This window comes from Chrysochloris asiatica, unplaced genomic scaffold, assembly GCF_000296735.1.
Source record: "Chrysochloris asiatica unplaced genomic scaffold, ChrAsi1.0 scaffold00045, whole genome shotgun sequence".
Lineage (NCBI taxonomy): Eukaryota > Metazoa > Chordata > Mammalia > Afrosoricida > Chrysochloridae > Chrysochloris > Chrysochloris asiatica.
The window spans coordinates 2,715,661-2,733,350 of NW_006408563.1; the positions used below are offsets into that span (position 1 = coordinate 2,715,661).

The window sequence follows — 17,690 nt, forward strand, 5'->3', positions numbered from 1 at the left end:
GAGCACGAGGGACCCTACCCAGAGAAGCAGTGACACCAGAGATGGAGGCAGAGATGATGACGTGGGGAGATGGAGTGGCTGGGGACTTTAGACCCAGAGAGGGAGAGGGGCTGTGTGCTGACAACCGGGGTGCAGGCTTGCAGGGTATACCCTTTGGTTGATTGATGATGCATGCAGGGGATTGTAACCATGGCAATGAAATGATATAGGATAGGATGAATGTAAAGCTAATGTTCTCCCATGTAAACTATCACATAATTCACAATAAAACATTTGAAAAAAAAACAAAAAAACTTATGGTACTGAAGGAAAAAGTCCAATGTGCAATGAAGACATTGACAAAGAAGGAGACTCTAGGAATTGATGGAATACAAATTTAAATCTTTCAAGAAACTGATGCAGCACTGGAGATACTCACTCATCTATACCAAGAAATTTGGAAGACAGCTACCTGGCCAACTGAGTGGAAGAGATCCATATCTGCTTCTATTCCAAAGAGGTGATCCAATGGAATGTGAAGATCATCAGACAATATCATAAATATCACATGCAAGTAAAATTTTGCTAAAGATAATTCAAAAACAACTGCAACAGTACATTGACAGGGAACTTCCAGAGGTTCAAGTTGGATTCAGACGAGGATGTGGAAGTAGGAATATCATGGCTAACTTCAGATGAATTTTGGCTGAAAGCAGAGAATACCAGAAAGATGTTTAGCTGTGCTTTATTGGCTATGCAAAGGTTTTCAATTGTGTAGATCATAACAAGCTATGGACAACATTGCAGAGAATGAGCCTTCTGAAATACTTAATTGTGTTCATGAGGAACCTGTACATAGACCAAGAGTAAGTTGTTCAAACAGAACAATGGAACGCTGAATGGTTTAAATCAAGAAAGGTGTTTGCAAGGGTTATATTCTTTATCCAATCTGTATGCTGAGCAAATAATCTGAGAAACTGGATTACATGAACAAGAATGTGGCATCAGGATCTGAGGACGATTCATTAACCACCTGTGATATGCAGATGATACTACCCTGATTGCTGAAAGTGAAGAGGACTTAAAATACTTACTGATGAAGATCAAAGACCACAGCCTTCAGTATTGGTTTGTACCTTAATGTAAAACAAACAAAAATCTTCACTAATGGACCAATAAATAATATCATGATAAATGGAGAAAAGATTAAAGTTGTCAAAGACTTCATTTTGCTTGGATGCACTATCAACACTCATAGAAGCAGCAGTCAAGAAGTCAAACAATGTATTGCATTAGACAAATACGCTGCACAAGATCTCTTTAAAGTGTTGAAGAGCAAAAATGTCAGTTTGAGGACTAAGGTGCATCTGGCCCAGTCATGGTATTTTCAATAGCTTCATATGCATGTAAAAGTTGGACAATGAATAAGAAAGACCATAGAAGAATTGATGCTTTTGAGTTATGGTTTTGGAGAAGAATATTAAAAGTACCATGGATTGTTAGAAGAACAAATCGATTTGTGCTGGAAGTACAGCCAGAGTGCTGTTGAGAAGTCACGATGGCCAGACTTTGACTGGCACACTTTGGACATAATATCCTAAGGGACCAGTCCCTGGAGGAGGACATCATGCTTGGTAAAGTAGAGGGTCATCAATAAAGAGGAAGACCCCAACAAGATGGACTGGCACATGGCAGCAGCAATTGACTCAAGCTTAATAATTGTGAGAATGGCACAGAACGGGTAATCTCTCTTTTTGTTGGACGTAAGGTCTCTATGAGTTGGAACCAACTAGACAGCACCTAGCAACAAGAACCCTATAGTTATTTTCTTAATTTTTCTTTTGTATTTTTTATAGCATCTAAAAAAGTGAATCCATTTTGATTTCTGTTACTGGTCCAGTTCTGCTGAAAGAAATATGAAAAAATCAGGTTTCAGAGTCACTGCAAACATTTATCCACCACTTGTCTGTCAGTTTGTTGTACTGTGGTGTCTTGCATGTTGCTGTGATTCTGGAAGCTATGCCATCGGTCTTTTAAATACCAGCAGTGTCAACCATGGTGGACAGGTTTCAGAGAAGCTTTCTACGAAGACAGACTAGGAAGAAGGAGAGACAGACTATTCACACAGTGCTGAACATTCAATCACTGAAACCTTATGAATAGCAGTAGAACACTATGTTGTTGTTGTTGTTATGTGCCGTGGAGTCGGTTCCGACTCATAGAGACCCTGTACAGGGTTTCCGAGGGTGTAAATCTTTACGGGAGTAGAAAGCCTCATCTTTCTCCCACGGAGCAGCTGGTAGTTTCGAACCACTGACCTTAAGGTTCGCAGCCCGATTCATAACCGCCACGCTACCAGAGAACACTGTGAGCACCAGAATATTGACCTTTGAAACATGATGAAGAGTACCAGAATACTGTCAGATATCGTGGCAGAAGATGATCCCCTCAGGTTGGAAGGCACTCAAAATACCACTGGAAAAGAGCCGCCTCCTCGAAGTAGAGTTGACCATGATGACACGAATAGAGTAAAGCTTTCAGGAGCTTCATTTTCTGATGGGGCACAACTCAAAAATGAGGAGAAATAGCTATTAACATCCATTAATAATCAGAACATGGAATGTACAAAGCATGAACCTAGGAAAATTGGAAATTGTCAAAAACAAATGGAACAAATAAACGTCGATATCCTAGGCAGAAGTGCAACCAGAGTGCTTGTTGGGAGGCCAAGATGGCTAGGCTTCATCTCTCATACTTTGGACACATTGTCCGGAGAGAACAGTCGCTGGAGAAGGATGTCATGCTGGGTAAGGTGGAGGGTCAGAGAAAAAGAGTAAGACCCCCCAACAAGATGGATCAGCCAGGTGACATCATTGATGGCGTCAAGTGTGGCGGCCGTAGTGAGGTTGACCCAGGGTCGGACATTGTTTTGTTCTGCTGTGCATGGGGTTGCTATGAGTCGGTTCCGACTCGATGGCACCTGACAACAACAACAACAATCCTAGGCATCATGGTGGTGGTGGTTATTGCATAGAGTTGGTTCTGACTTATACCGACTCTGTATAGGGTTTCCAAGGCTGTAAATCTTACTAACCTCAAGGTCAGTAGTTTGAAACTACCAGCTGTTCTGTGGAGGAAAGATAAGACTTTCTGCTCTCATAAAGATTTACAGCCCCGGAAACCCTATACAGGGTCACTATTAGTTGGAACTGATTCCATGGCACACCACCACCACCACCATGGTCAAAATATTGACTGACGCAAAAAAACATCAAAGATGAAAGAAACACAGAGTCACTGTACCAAAAAGAAATGGTCGATGTTTAACCATTTCAAAAGGTAGCATTTGATAAAGAGTCACTGATAATGCAGGAAGAAGTCCAAGGTGCATTGAAGGCACTGGTAAGGAATAAGGCTCCGGGAACTGATGGAATACAAATTTAAATCTTTCAACAAGCTAATGAAGCACTGGAGATACTCACTCATCTATGTCAAGAAATTTGGAAGACAACTATTTGGCCAACTGACTGGAAGAGATCCATATTTGTGCTCATTCCAAAGAGAGGTGACCCAGTAGAATGTGGAAGTCATCGGACAATATCAATAATATCTCATACAAGCAAAATTTTGAACACTTTGTTCAAAAACAAAAATTTTATTTTGAAGACTAAGGTGCATCTGATGTTTTTACGAACAGAAATGGCCAGTCTCTGGACAGCATGCTTGGTAAAGGTTCAGTGGAAAACAGGAAGACTCTCAATGAGATGGATTGATAACAGTGGCTGCCTCAGTGGGCTCAAACATGGGAACTATTGGGAGGTTGGTGCAGGATCAGGTAGTGTTTCATTCTGTTGTATGTAGTGTCACTATGAGTTGGAACTGACTTGATTGTACCTAACAACTCCTGGTGTAGCACTGTGGGTTAATGTGCCAAACTGCAAAGCCGTTTGTTTGAACTGCAAGATTGGCAGCTCAAGCTCACCAGCTGCTCCAGGTTTGCTATGGGTTGGAACTGACTCGACTGCACTTAACAACTACATGGAATACCCAAGATTTATTTATGAGTAGGCTTCAAAATATTCATGGAAAAATTCCATTATCTTTTAATTCTATGTTTCCATGAACTTTTTGAAGCCCCCTCATATAATGAAAAATGAAAGGTGTAGAACAGTTGTGTGACATACTATCTTTAGTCCATTCATACACTAAAAGAAGTTCTGAAAAGACCCCAAATCTTGGTATATTGGTTGCTTTCATAGAGGTGAACTGGAGTCCTGGGAACAGGAGGCTTCACCATACACCCTCTTGGTTTTTCAACAATGTTAGTTATATATTATTCAAGGTTGCAGCATCAACATTTCAATTGTGTGTTTCACTGCTTATTATTGTAAGATTTTTAAGACATCTCTGGCTTAATTGACCATCAGACCATCACTGTTGTTGTTGTTAGGTGCCATCGTTGGTACTGACTCATACTAACCCTATGCACAACAGAACAAAACATAGCCAAGTCCAGCGCCAACCTCACAATCCTTGCTACACTCAAGCCCACTGCTGCTGCCACTGTGCCAATCCATCTCATTGGAGGTCTTCCTCTTTTTCACTGACACTCCACTTCACCAAGCAGGATAGCATTCTCTAGGGACTGGTCCCTCCTAATAGTATGTCCAAAGTATGAGAGACCAAGTCTGGCCATGCTGGCTTCTAAGGAGCATTCTGACTGTACTTCTTTCCAACACAGGTTTGTTCTTTTGGCAGCCCATGATACTTTTAATACTCTCCTCCAATACCACAACTCAAATGCATTAGTTACAATCTTTAAATGTCGTTTTCTTAAAACCAAATTTTAATTATTAGCTTTTTAATCACTAATAGTTTAATACTTAAAAACATTCCGATCAAACGTTGTTGTTGTTCCTAGATGCCATCAAGTCGGTTCTGACCCATAGCAGCCCTGTATAGGGTTGCCAAGGATTAATGGTGAGTTTGAACCACTGACCATGTGGTTCAAACCAACTTTGCAGTTCAGTACTTATCTGTTGTTGTTAAATGCTGTAGAGCTGGTTCCAACTCATAGCAACCCTATAAAGGGTATCCAAGGAGCAGCTAGTGAGTTTGAACCACCAACCTTGTTGTTCAAACCATTCAGTGCGTTATCCCACAGCGCCACACCAAAATTCCAGTGCTTATCTAGTTAGTACTAAATCTCCTTTACAAGTCAACAAACAATCTTTGGTTTTGGTTACTATGCACAAGTTACTTTCTTTTCACAGCTGTTTGTATTTGTAGTAGTTTGCTAGTTCCAGTACTCAGACACTGGTTCTTAAGAAAGTGAAGTGCTACCCCCTGCTGGCTCTCACGATAGTGACAACCTGGTTGTTGTGAAGTGCTGTGAAGTCAGTTCCTTCTCATAGCAACCCTGTAGAGGGTTTCCAAGGAGCAACTGGTGGGTTTGAACCACCAACCTTGTGATTCAAACCAACCTTGCAGTCTAGCACATTATCCTACTGTGCCACACCAGGAGTCCTTAGTGATGTTAGGATTCCTCTAATCTAAGCCAGAGTATTTTCAATCACATAGTCATGAGAAAGCTGGGTGATGAAGAAGACTGAAGAACTGATGCCTCTAACTTCAAGGTCAGCAAAGCATATTAAATATACCATGGACTACCAGAAGATCAAAGAAGTCTGTCAGAATGCCCCCTTAGAAGTGAGGATGGCAAGACTTCACCTCCTGTACTTTAGATACGCCATTAGAAGGGACCAGTCCCTGGGGAACATGCTTGGTAACATAGATTAGCAAAAATGAAGACCCTCAATGAGATTACAGTGGTTGCAACAATGGTTTTAAACACAGCAATAATTGTGAGGTTGGCACAGGACTGGCAGTGTTTTGTTCTGTTGTACAGTGGGCCACAATGAGCCAAAGCAACCACCTTACAGCTGCTAAAATCGCAAATATTGTTAGTGACTCATTCACTGCCTTGGAGTTCATTCCAACTCGTAACAACCCTACAGTAGCCCTGGTGGTGTAGTGGATTGGGCTGCTAACAGTAAGGTCGGTGGTTCAAACCCACCAGCTGCTCTCCATGGGATAAAGATTAAGCCACCTGCTTCCACAAAAAACTAGTCTCAGAAACCCTATGATTTCTGCTGTCTTGTTCTATAGGGTCTCTGAAACAACGTAGTGAAAATGGTTTCAATTCAATACATACGTACATATCTGAAAAAATTTTCTTTAGAATTTAAACAAATTTTTGCATTTAAGTAACCATAGTGCACTACAAAGAGAATGCAACCAAAAGGGACTGAAGAGCACCACCTTGGTATGAAAATAATCTAATGCAAATAGTAATCTCCTTGGCCCCTGTCTACAAAGTAAACCCTTAGATCAGTATTTTCCAAGCTCTTTTAAAGAAACTATTAGAAAAAATTTAATCAAATTTTATATATATTTCAAAATTAAGATGTAACTTTACTAATTATCACTTGACTAAACATCAGCTTCATCCTGTTAACATTTACCTGCAAATTACTTCTGTTTGGAAGTTCCCTCAAAAACAGGTTTAATTAGATTGTTAAATACAAGAAAATGTCTCACATCCTGTCTGTCTCCACACTCACAAGAATCACAGCATGGAAACCAATCAATTATACAACTTCCTTCCAAAGGTACTGTATTCCCAATCTGGGCATTAAACTAGTTTTAATTTACAACGTTCACATTACTGACAAATGATTATAAATCATGACAAATTTTGGGAAGCCTTCCTTTCCTGATTTGACTTCCCTCCTCTGGAATGAGTATCCTCCAGTGGAATTAGCTGTCTACAGTGCAGTCAATTATTCATATAGCTCTTCCACCTAGTCTACCCATAATGCCCACTGATTTTCCTGATATTCAGTGGAAGGTAAGGTGGAAGAAGACATTAGAATGATTCTGAACTATGCCTTGAGCATATCCTCCTGACTGCTCTTTGTAACCTATTTGTTGTTGTTAGGTGCCATCCGAGTTGGTACCAACTCATAGCAACCTTATGCACAGAACTAAACACTGCCCGATCCTGGGACAACTTCCCTATCATTGCCATGCTTGGGCCCATTGATGCTGCCACTTTGTCAGTCTCGCTGGGGGTCTTCCTCTTCTTCTCTGACCCTCCACCTTAACAAACATATCCTTCTCCAGCAACTGCTCCCTCCTGAAAATACGTCTGAAGTATGAGAGACTAAAGTTTGGTCATCCTGGTCTGCAAGGAGCACTCTGGCCGCACTTTTCCCAACACAAGTTTGTTGGTTCTTTTGGCACCCATGGCACTTTCCATATTCTCCTCTAACACCATAACTCAAAAGTACCGGGTTTCCAAGGCTGTAAATCTTTATGGGAGCAGAAAGCTTCATCTTTCTCCAGCGGAACAGCTGGTAATTTCAAACTGCTGAATTTAAGGTTAGCAGCCCGATTCGTAACCACACTACCAGAGATCCTTGCATATGAGATTATTGAAAATACCATGGCTTGGGTCAGGTGCACCTTAGTCTTCAAGCTGACTTCTTTGCTCTTCAACACTTTACAAAGGTCTTGTGCAGGTTTGCCTAATGCAGTAAGTCATTTGATTTCTTGACTGCTGCTTCCGTGAGTGATGATAGTCAACCCAAGAATGAAGTCCTTGACAAATTCAATCTTTTCTCCACTGATAAGATTGTTTATTGGTGCAGTGGTGAGAATTTTAGTTTTCTTTACATTGAGATGCAATCCATACCAAAGGCTGTACTTCTCTGATCTTCATCAGTAAATAAAAGTCTTCACTTGCAGCAAGCAAGGTTTTATCATCTGTATATCACAGGTTATCAATGAGTCTTCCTCCAATCCTGATGCCATGTTTTTCTTCATATAGCCCAGCTTCTCATATTATTTGCTCAGCATACAGGTTGAATAAGTATGGTGAAAGAATACAATCCTGTCGCACACCTTTCTTAAATTTCAAACCAGTGTTTCCATGTTACGCTCAACAACTGCCTCTTGCTCCATGTAGATTCCTCATGAACACAATTAAGTGTTCAGAAATACTCATACTTGTAACCCACAACTATGTTGGCATTGCAATGGATCAAGCCCAGCTGAGCGTACTAGAAGTGGTTGTTACCATTTATTAGTATGTCCCATTTCATAGCTTGTATTATCAAGTGGGGTTTTCAACATGACTAATCCCAATTTGGAGTCCTGGTGTGGCGCTGTGGGTTAAACTGCCAGACTGCAAAGCTGTTTGAACTGCAAGGTTAGCGGTTCAAGCTCACCCACTCATCAGTCCCTCCTTGGAAACCCTATACAGGGTTGCTATGGGTCAGAAACAACTGGACAGCACTTAGCAATCCCAATTTGGAGTCCTGGTATGGGACTGTGTAATGCATCAGGCTGCAAAGTCATCTGAACTGTGGTGATTCAAAGCTCACCAGCTGCTCCTTGGAAACCTTATACAGGGTTGCTATGGGTCAGAATTAACTTAACAGCACTTAACAGTCCCAACTTGAAGATGAGCGGTTACAAAATTACACTGCCACTTTAGTAAACACAAAATAGAACTCTAACCTTGGCTTATTTAAATCCCTCACTTTAGTGCCAATTATTATGCTGATGGAGAAGGCTGTGTCCCATCCAGTCAGACTCAAGTCTCAACTCTTAGCCACCCTGTATAGGGTTTCTGAGGCTGTAAATCTACCTTTACAGCCTCAGAAGTAAGCTTCTTCTTTTTCCCAGAGTGGGCAGCCAGAGCACCTTCCAAATGCTGCTAGGTGCAGACTCAGTCAGCCTGTATAAGGTTTCCCAAGAGTGGCTTGTTCAAACCATCCTTGCAGTTTAAACTTGCCCTATTAACACCACTCTTTCTAAATGTTAGTCCACAATTTGACATTACTATGTGCCTAAATGAATCCTAAGGAGCTCTGGTAGCACAGTGGTTACGAATTGGGCTACGGGAATCTTAAGGTCAGCAGCTGCAAACTACCAGCTGTTCCATGGGAGAAAGATGAGGTTTTCTGCTCCCATAAAGATTTACAGCCTTGGAAACCCTGTACAGGGTCAGTTCGAGTCGCAACCAACTCCACAGCACGTAACAACATTCAACAGACCCAAGAGTCAAGAGTTGTCTTTCAGAGTTTTATTTAAATGGCACCATTCAGGATAAATTTTAAATTTTATTGAAAGCAGCCACATCCATGGACTGCACATAGTCTTCAAAAGCAGTGATTTGTTCCTCCAGCATATCTGTGCCAACTTTATCATCTTCAACCACACACTGTATCTGAAGTTTTTTAATTCCATATCCCACTGGAACGAGCTTAGCTAAAAAGAGATTTTTTTAAAAAAGTATTTAGATAAATGAAGTCAGACACAAAAGGACAAATATTGTTTGATTCCTGCTTACATGAGATACAGGCAGTCCCCAAATGAATAACAATTCCATTCCCAAGGTGCAACAGTTAGGTTCTTATTGTAATCTAACTTCACAGTTAGTTAGGAAGTTGTGTTGATCGGTGAAGGTTAAAACCATATGCAACTTCTAGATGCTAAGAAGCAAAAGTGTACTTACAAGAGCCCCAGACCAAGCCGTCTGCTTGAATGCTTCTAACGCACTCTTCCAATTTGGCCATGTCTGTTTCATCATCCCAAGGTTTCACATCGAGCAAGATGGAAGACTTGGCAACAAGCGCAGGCTCTAAAAAAGAACAAGACAGAGGACTGATCAAACAACTTTTCACTCTAGTGTGACACACTATTGAGATGGACCATCTCCTAGCTAAAATGTCTTGTGTCTGTCACACATTATGTCCACTTTCTGTTTTGCTAAGAAAGAGGTATTTAAGTATGTAACAGTTTCTGTCCCACAGAGGAATGCCACAACTGTTACCATAGAAACAGCTGCAGACCAGTAGCTGTGGAAGTTTTACCAGCAATGAAGATTTAAGTACTGATGTATTAGATGAACACAAAGTATTTCTTAGGAATCAAGCTTTATAAGACTCCTCATACGTCGTTATTATAAGTTTAATTAAAAATTATAAAAAGACCTACTTTTGGCTTTCTTTGACTCGTACTGTGCAAGGCGTTCTTCTCTTAGCCTCTTTGCTTCTTCACTTTCCTGTAAAGAAAAATGTAACATTTTACATAGTTGTTCATCAGCTTACAGCTAGTGGGATCACAAGAAACATACCAGCTTTATCAGAAAAAAGCATATCCATCAGAAGCTCAGCCGAAAGATGGTGATTTGGTTTTATTCATCATATAACCAGTAAGAATTTTGTAAAGGCAGGAAACTGGTAGAGCCAGAATTTGAATCAAAGCAATTTGGCTACAAAGTCAGTGCTTACGCACGACGACACACTGCCCATCAAGTCATGCTTTTATATGAAGATGTCATTACCTCCTCATCATCAGATCCAAAGAGATCAATGTCATCGTCATCCTTACTGTCTGCAGCTCCACTTCCTGTCACGTCTTCCACATTAGTGGGCCCATACTTGCCCAAAGCTTTCTTCACACCTGGCAAGCTTGATAAAAATTCAAGTTCAACCAATGTTAGGATGGGATAATGTCCTTCCCTCCAGGCCATACATGAGAACTTATGTTTAATCACTATCAACAGACCCCTTTTGAACTCAAATTTACCCTTTAGCACACTCCCAGGTAAATATTTTTATGCGTTCAACTCCTCACCCAACAAACAGTACCATGTGAGACATCAGTCAATACTCACTATGATTTACTCTTTCAGTATGAACATTTCTGTTTGAGATTTCAATAAGTATGCTCAGTTCCATTCTTAGTGAACTGGATTCCACTTCCCCAAACTTCCACCCTTGTTTGCAGTTTCAGAAGAATGGCCAAGGACTGAATGGAATGAGCCACCCTCTCACCCCAGAGGTGGCCCCCCTAGGTCAGGGTCGAGGCACACTGGCAGGGCAGTGTGGGGAAATGTTGAACTGCTGCTGTCCATGTTCTACCTGTTCTGTGAAAAAATGGAGGACTTCAGTCTCTCGGCCTTCTAAAGTCACAAATAAATTTAAGCTTACATCATCCCAACAAACTAAAGTAGCCTGGGTCCATTTTCGCCATGCGAAAACCCTGATTTAACTTTAGAAAGAGTTCTAGTCTTCAGATAAATACAAAGAAAATTCTACCTGGCCTTTTCCTTTTCATAAGACTTGATGTGATTATACCAACGTAGGGCGTGACACAAGTCGGCAGGTGGAGGGCCCGAGATTGCTTCAAATACTGCCACGTCTGCTTGTGATGGCACATACCTGCCAAAGCAACGAAAGTAATTACACACCTACACCAGCAAATACATGAGAAAAGCTGTTAAACTAATCCGTGGAAACTCACGTCCAATAACACCAGGCTACCTAAGCAGCTTAAGTGTTAAAATAAGCTCCTTAAAGGCAGGAACCATTCATTTGGGTCACGGTGCCATCCTAAGCCATGTCTGCCACTTAGTAGGTAGGAACTCAAGGACTGCACTCGCTAACAATCATTGTGTTGTTGCTAAGTACCATCGAGGCCGTTCCGATTCATAACGACCCTATACAGAGTTCCCGAGGAAAGACTGATGAATTTGAACCGCCGACCTTGCAGTGCAGCAATGTGCAAACACGGAAAAAACGTCGCTTTCAACTAGCAAGGGAAACGCATTTTTCTTAAATTATCTCTCCCCGAAATCCCGGCGGCCTCTGGAGATGGAAGCCAGAGCTTTCCGCCTCCCCTCCAATGGTCCCCGGCCAGGCCACCGGCCTCGCAGCGGCCGAGGAGCCACGTGGCCCCGGATCCAGACCCGGACCCGCTCCCTCGCCGCCCCGTCGCCGCCCGTCCGCTCACCCCTCGATGTAGCTCTTGTCGGCCAGGTAATCATTGAGAACCTGGAGGCCGGCGAGGGTTTTCAGGTCTCCAAAACCCATGTTGTCAGCTTTATGAGGAGCTGTACGACAGCAGAGGAAGGAAAGTCAAAGAAAGAGCGCCGAGCGCCAAGAGAACCACGGGGGGGAAAAAAGGGCCGTGAAAGGCCGGAAAACTCCTTATATAGAGACGGAGGCGGTTCCCTTCGCGTCTCCCGGCCGAAGGTTAAAGGTCAAAGTACGTTACCACCCTCATTTCTCAACGTAAAAATTGCGGCTCTGAATTAAATGGTTAACAAATTATCTGAGGGATTTTCCTTGTGCTTGGAAAGAAATTAATAATAGACATTTCTTAAATGTGTACCTCTACGGCTCCAGAAGATAAGGAGACCCTCCCCTTGGGGAACCGGAGATGACGGAAGACTCACGGAATTGGGAACTCTCCGTCGCTTCCGGCGGAACTGCGGATTCCAGCCCCCGCCTCCTCTCCTCGGATCCGCCTTCTATTCCTCACCCTTCCACCCTCACCACCCGCCTCCACCCCGGCACGGAAAGTTACGGAAATTGCCGAGCTAACCTCAGCGAGAATTTGTCGAATCTGGAGTTTCAGACCCTCCCGACTTTCCGTTGATCAGGCCTGGCCGACGGTGTTAGCCAGAGTCGCCATATTGAATAAGTGGCCGGTCTCTGTAGGTAGTGGTCGGTGTCGCCCAGACATTTAGCAGAACAGCCTCTGCAGCTCACGAGAGAAGGTGAGATAGTGTTAACGTGGGAAAGCTGAAGTTCCTTGGGCACGGTTTTGCTTCCTGGCAGGATCGCTTGCTTCGCTCGGGTGACTCCTCCTCTTGTCCTTGACTGGGCGCCGCGTCCCTCCCCGCGGTCTCGGGAACCTTGGAGAGCGGATAGATGGGGTCTGTTAGCCACGGGCACTGCTCTGATGAAGCAGAAAGGAGGAGGAGGACTGGGAGGCCTTCGGGAGAAGTGATCTGAATGCAGACTTGTGGATGACCTTTCCTCTGCGGTTGAAACGCAGGGCAGCCCCCTCTAACAGGAGGAAGCCGTTTGGTTCGCCGGGAAAGGACAAGTGTGTCAAGTGACAGGCCGAAAGCATGAACATTTCCCCCAGATACTCTACCCAGTACATTTTTGGAGTCCTGGTGTGGCGCTGTGGGCTAACGCGCTGGACCGCAAGGTCGGTTTGAACCGTAAGGTCTGTGGTTCAAGCTCACCAGCCGTTCTCGGAACCTCTATACAGGGTTGCTATGGGTCGGTACCGACTCCATGGCACTTGATAACAAGAAGTACATCTTTGACCGCTGTAGCTTTAGCCACGGCCCACGCCTCTGACTGCTTTGCTTTGATATTTTTTTTTGCCTATTGATTGCGTTGTGTTATACTGTTTATTCCTTTCACTGATGGCAAAACCGAGGAAGGGAAATTTCAGCAGCTGACTCAGAGTCGCTCCGTGATTGAAAAGTGTTTGGGTTCTGATGCGCGTTCTGGACAGTCGTGGGACAGGCACAAAGTGGGAAAGGGGCACTGCCCAGGAACGTGACCTCCAAGTTAAGAGCCGAGGTTGGAGGTAGAATGCGTTCAGCAGATAGTTATGGGAAGTCCATCATGTGTGATACTTGAGTCCACGAAGAAGAGGTGATATGAGTGCGGAAGAACTGAGAAAATCTGGAGTTGGGTTGGTCAAGGAAAGCCATCTTTGAGGAATGGTTCCCAAGCCAAGACTTGTAGAATGGGGGGTCCAGAAAGATCTGAGGAAGAACATATCAAACTACTGCCAAAGCCGCGGGGACGGGCTCTGAAGCCAGTGTGCAGCTGTTAAGAAGCTGTGGACAAGTGTGGGCATCTCCCAAACAGGACCATAGGGGCTTGCAGAGCCGCGGTGACGGAGGAGGAGGAAGCCTGGTGGAGCACGTGACATTGTGTAATGCCTGTGTTGTTGTTATTAAGTGCTGTCAAGTCGGTTCACTCATAGCTACCCCGCATACTGTTTGCAAGGACCAACTGGTAGGTTTGAAGGGCCAGCCTTGCAGTTAGTAATCAATTCTTATCCTACAGTCCAGTCTTAGAAATGATTGCTCCCGTTACATTGCCCCATGTAAGATGATTATTTCAATTCCGATATGAGAAATGTATTGTTAAGTGCCATCGAATCAGTTCTAACTAATAACCACTGGTGGTGGTTGTGTGCCGTGGAGTCGCTTCTAACTCATAGTGACCTTGCATAGGGTCTCGAGGCTGTAAATCTTTACCGGAGCAGAAAGCCTCATCTTTCCCCTGCAGAACATCTGGTAGTTTTGAACTGCTGACCTTGAGGTTAGCAGTCCAACTCCTAACTACTATGGTACCAGAGCTCCTTCATAGCCTTGTAAATTACCTTTTGGGGTTTTGCAAATACATGTTTCTTTTATTGGAGCTCTGCTGGTTCCATTTGATTCAGGCAACCTGATTCTGGTTGTTTGCCTGGCTGTTGTAAATTGTTGTATAAAATGATGAATGTTGATTTGGGATCTATCAGCAGATATGGGGGTGATATGTATTCACACTTTATAATTGCACAAGTAGTTTTTAATAGGGCAGGTGCTCCTCCTTCTGTAAGTTGGCAGTAAGAGTATTGGTGATTATTTGCCATAGAACATTGTGTTAGGTCCTCAGAAAAGGGAAATAGCCCAAATACACCATTTGATGTTTTTAGCTAGTAGCCACTAAAGTGTACTATTAACCTACAGTTTAACCAATGAAATAATAACACAGATACACAGTACAGACTGGCTGGCAATAAAAAGTAGTAGTAGTAAGGAAGAACACTTTAAAACTTTTTCTTTGATCCTCGGAAACCCTGTGCAGAGTCACTATGAGTTGGAACCAACTCCACGGTACTTAACAACAGCTGTCTAAATTGAATTTAGCTTTAACTGACATTCATTGAGGTCCTATAACACATAATGGGATCACGGTGGCTCCACGTGGTAAGCACTGGACTGCAAACCACAAAATCCACTGTGGGAGCCGGAGAAGGCTTTCTGCTTCTGCAAAGATTTAAAAAGCTTCGGAAACCTTATACAGGATTGGTAAGAGTTGGAAACAACCCGAGGGCACTTCACAACAATGTGACACATACGTTATCATTTTATTCAAGTGTTGTCAAGTCAGTTCCATCTCATAGCAACCCTGTGGTTTCTGAGGAGCATCTGGTGGGTTTGATCTGCCGACCTTGCAGTTAGTATTCAGTGCTTATCCTATAGTGCCATTCCAGAACCCCACTTAAGAATATTGTTTTCCTCCTCCTTTACAGATAAAGAAGCAGAAACTCTGGTTTGCCAAAAATCACTTACTAGTAGATGGCATACTCGATGTCTATAAATTTACCATTGCACATTTTGAATTAATGAAATATATGAATCCATGTAATTTATGAAGTCTCAGTTAATGAGATTTCCTATTTAATATCGAAAGGAGCTCTGTAGCATAGTGGTTACGAATTGGCTTGCTAACCTCAGGGTCAGCAGTTTGAAACTACCAGCTGTTCAGCAGGAGAAAGATGAGGCTTTCTGCTCCTGTAAAAATGCATAGCCTCAGAAACCCTGTACAGGGTCGCTATGAGTCGGCACTGACTCCATGGCACATAACCACCACCACCATAGAAATGTATAGCTTTGTATTTAAACCTTAAGCAGTATTTTTCTCTCGCTTTACTGTTGAAGTATTTTATGTTGATACATTTTAATTGTCACATAATTTGTATTTTTAATACCTTTTAAAAGTTCCAAATGAACCATTACAATTACAGATGCTTAACCCATATGGTCAAGTGAAATGACAAGGGTCTCGAAGTTCAGGTACCTACCGCTCCCCTCCCCCTGCCCCCCCCCTCCCATTTATATCTCTTACCATGTTCTTTGGAGTCCTGGTGTGGCGCTGTGGGTTAATGTGCCAGACTGCAAAGCTGTTTGAACTACAAGCTCGGTGGTTCAAGCTCACCAGTCGCTCCTTGGAAACCCTATGCAGGGTCGCTATGGGTCGGAACCGACTCAACGCCACTTCACAACAACAACAACAACCATGTTCTTTAATCCACTCCCATTTATTTTAGTAATTCAGCAAGTCTTTAGAGCAGTTTTCAACTTCAGTTCTATTGACAGTTTGGTCTGGATAATTTTTTGTTGTGAGGGACTGTGGTTTACATTGTAGGATGTTTGGCAGCATTCTGGCCTCTATCCACTAGATGCTTCCTATCACTGGATCCACTAGTAGCTTTCTTCTGACTGTGACAACCAACAAGGTCTCAGACATTGTCAGATATCTCTTAGAGGCACTATTATTCCTGGCTGAGAACCACTATTTTAGAGCATACATATCAAGCTTGATGATATGTACTGATATAGATTCAAAGAGTTCATAATGCAGTGTGAACTACCTAGCATAACGGGTCATTGAAGTTCTGCAAGATAAATGTACTACTCAGTTGTAATACCGAGAATGGTACTCAAGAACCCTCAAAGGCTTTGGTTTCTGAGCTGTCTCAGAATGTCTCAGGAGCATTTAGTACATATGACATAGAATGATAGAATATTGATAGAAAATGAAAGTAGAGATATAGGGTTCATTTTACATAGCCATTAATGATGTGCCCCACTAGTCTTGCCGTTTGTTTTACTACATGTTGTTGTTTGCTGTCAAGTCCATCCCGAATCTTGGTGACTCTTGTGTGCAGAGTAAAGCTGCTCCACTGGATTTTCGAGGCTGTGACCTTAAAGATCACTATAGCTTTCTTCCAAAGTGCATCTGAGTGGGTTTGAATTGTCAAGATTAATAGTCCATCTCTTAAGATTAGTCCATCTCACTCCACCACTGTTGTTGTTGAATGTCATCAAGTTGATTCAGACTCATGGTGACCCTGTACAGGGTTTCCAAGGAGCCAGCAGGTGGATTTGAACCACCAGCCTTATAATTTGCGGTCCAGTGCTGATCCTGCAGCACCACACCAGGAGCCCACTTATTAAGTGCTGTCAAGTCTAGGGACTACTGTTTTACTACATATGAGGGTGTTCAAAAAGTTCATGAACAAATCATATGAGGGTGTTCAAAAAGTTCATGAACAAATTCCAATACCTTTTCTTTCTATTTTTCCACCAACTTTTTTTTTTAATGTTTTATTGTGAGTTATGTGATAGTTTACATGGGAGAACATTAGTTTTACATTCATCCTATCGTATATCATTTCATTGCCACGGTTACAATACCCTCCATGCATCATCAACCAACTAAAGGTTATACCCTACAAGCCTGCCCCCCAATCGTCAGCACACAGCCCCTCTCCCTCTCTGGGTCTAAAGTCCCCAGCTGCTCCATCACTCCACGTCACCATCTCTGCCTCCATCTCTGGTGTCACTGCTTCTCTGGGTAGGGTCCCGCACTCCGCTCTTCTCACTTGATGGTCCCAGGGACCTCTGCTCCTAGGCTGAAAAGTTAAATCATTCCCCTCCTTGCTAGAAAACGTCTACCTTTACATTTCCAACCCTCACAATCAGTCTGATAACAATTATTCACTGTTGTATCACAAGAAACCTATCCGCATTTCCTTTCATTAGCCCCACCTAGACAGATTGGATAATACTCAGTGGTTTTCCACCAACTTTTGAAGCCCCCTTGTAGTGTTTAAATTTTATTGTTTCATTATAGTTAAACCAAAGCAACACAACTGACTTTAGACAGCCTCTCGGGGCTGCTGACTGGAAGTAGATTGAATTGGGATGCAAACATTAGGGAAAGAGAAATAGAAGAGTCTCACCTGTGAGCACTAGCTAGATTTTTCAG

At 42.8% G+C, this 17,690-nt stretch overlaps 2 protein-coding genes across 3 annotated transcripts in view; one reads left to right on the forward strand and one right to left on the reverse strand.

The window, feature by feature from the left end:
• Nucleotides 1-9,118: 9,118 nt before the first annotated feature.
• Nucleotides 9,119-12,285, reverse strand: EEF1B2 (eukaryotic translation elongation factor 1 beta 2). Its single transcript, XM_006861944.1, has 7 exons — nucleotides 12,226-12,285; nucleotides 11,845-11,944; nucleotides 11,151-11,273; nucleotides 10,394-10,520; nucleotides 10,045-10,111; nucleotides 9,563-9,688; nucleotides 9,119-9,315 (listed from the first exon to the last, which is right to left on the reverse strand). Exons 2-7 carry the CDS (start codon nucleotides 11,922-11,924, stop codon nucleotides 9,161-9,163), a joined length of 678 nt encoding a protein of 225 aa, XP_006862006.1. The 5' UTR covers nucleotides 11,925-11,944; nucleotides 12,226-12,285; the 3' UTR covers nucleotides 9,119-9,160.
• A 280-nt stretch (nucleotides 12,286-12,565) lies between these two features.
• Nucleotides 12,566-17,690, forward strand: part of NDUFS1 (NADH dehydrogenase (ubiquinone) Fe-S protein 1, 75kDa (NADH-coenzyme Q reductase)) — a 38,793-nt gene continuing 33,668 nt past the window's right edge. Inside the window, exons 1-2 of one of the 2 annotated variants that reach the window (XM_006861945.1) lie at nucleotides 12,762-12,842; nucleotides 16,391-16,402. In XM_006861945.1, coding sequence (XP_006862007.1) covers nucleotides 12,799-12,842; nucleotides 16,391-16,402 — 56 coding nt within the window. In that variant the 5' untranslated portion in view covers nucleotides 12,762-12,798. Of the gene's footprint in view, nucleotides 12,614-12,761; nucleotides 12,843-16,390; nucleotides 16,403-17,690 lie in introns of those variants that run through there. The other variant, XM_006861946.1, reaches the window with a different exon arrangement.

Coding starts and splice junctions, on each gene's coding strand:
- EEF1B2 (XM_006861944.1), bottom strand. CDS start 11,924: ATGGGTTTTGGAGACCTGAAAACCCTCGCCGGCCTCCAGGTTCTCAAT. Junction 10,521..11,150: donor TATGAAAAGGAAAAGGCCAG/GTAGAATTTTCT, acceptor ATTTTTATCAAG/CTTGCCAGGTGTGAAGAAAG. Junction 9,316..9,562: donor CGGCTTGGTCTGGGGCTCTT/GTAAGTACACTT, acceptor ATCTCTTTTTAG/CTAAGCTCGTTCCAGTGGGA.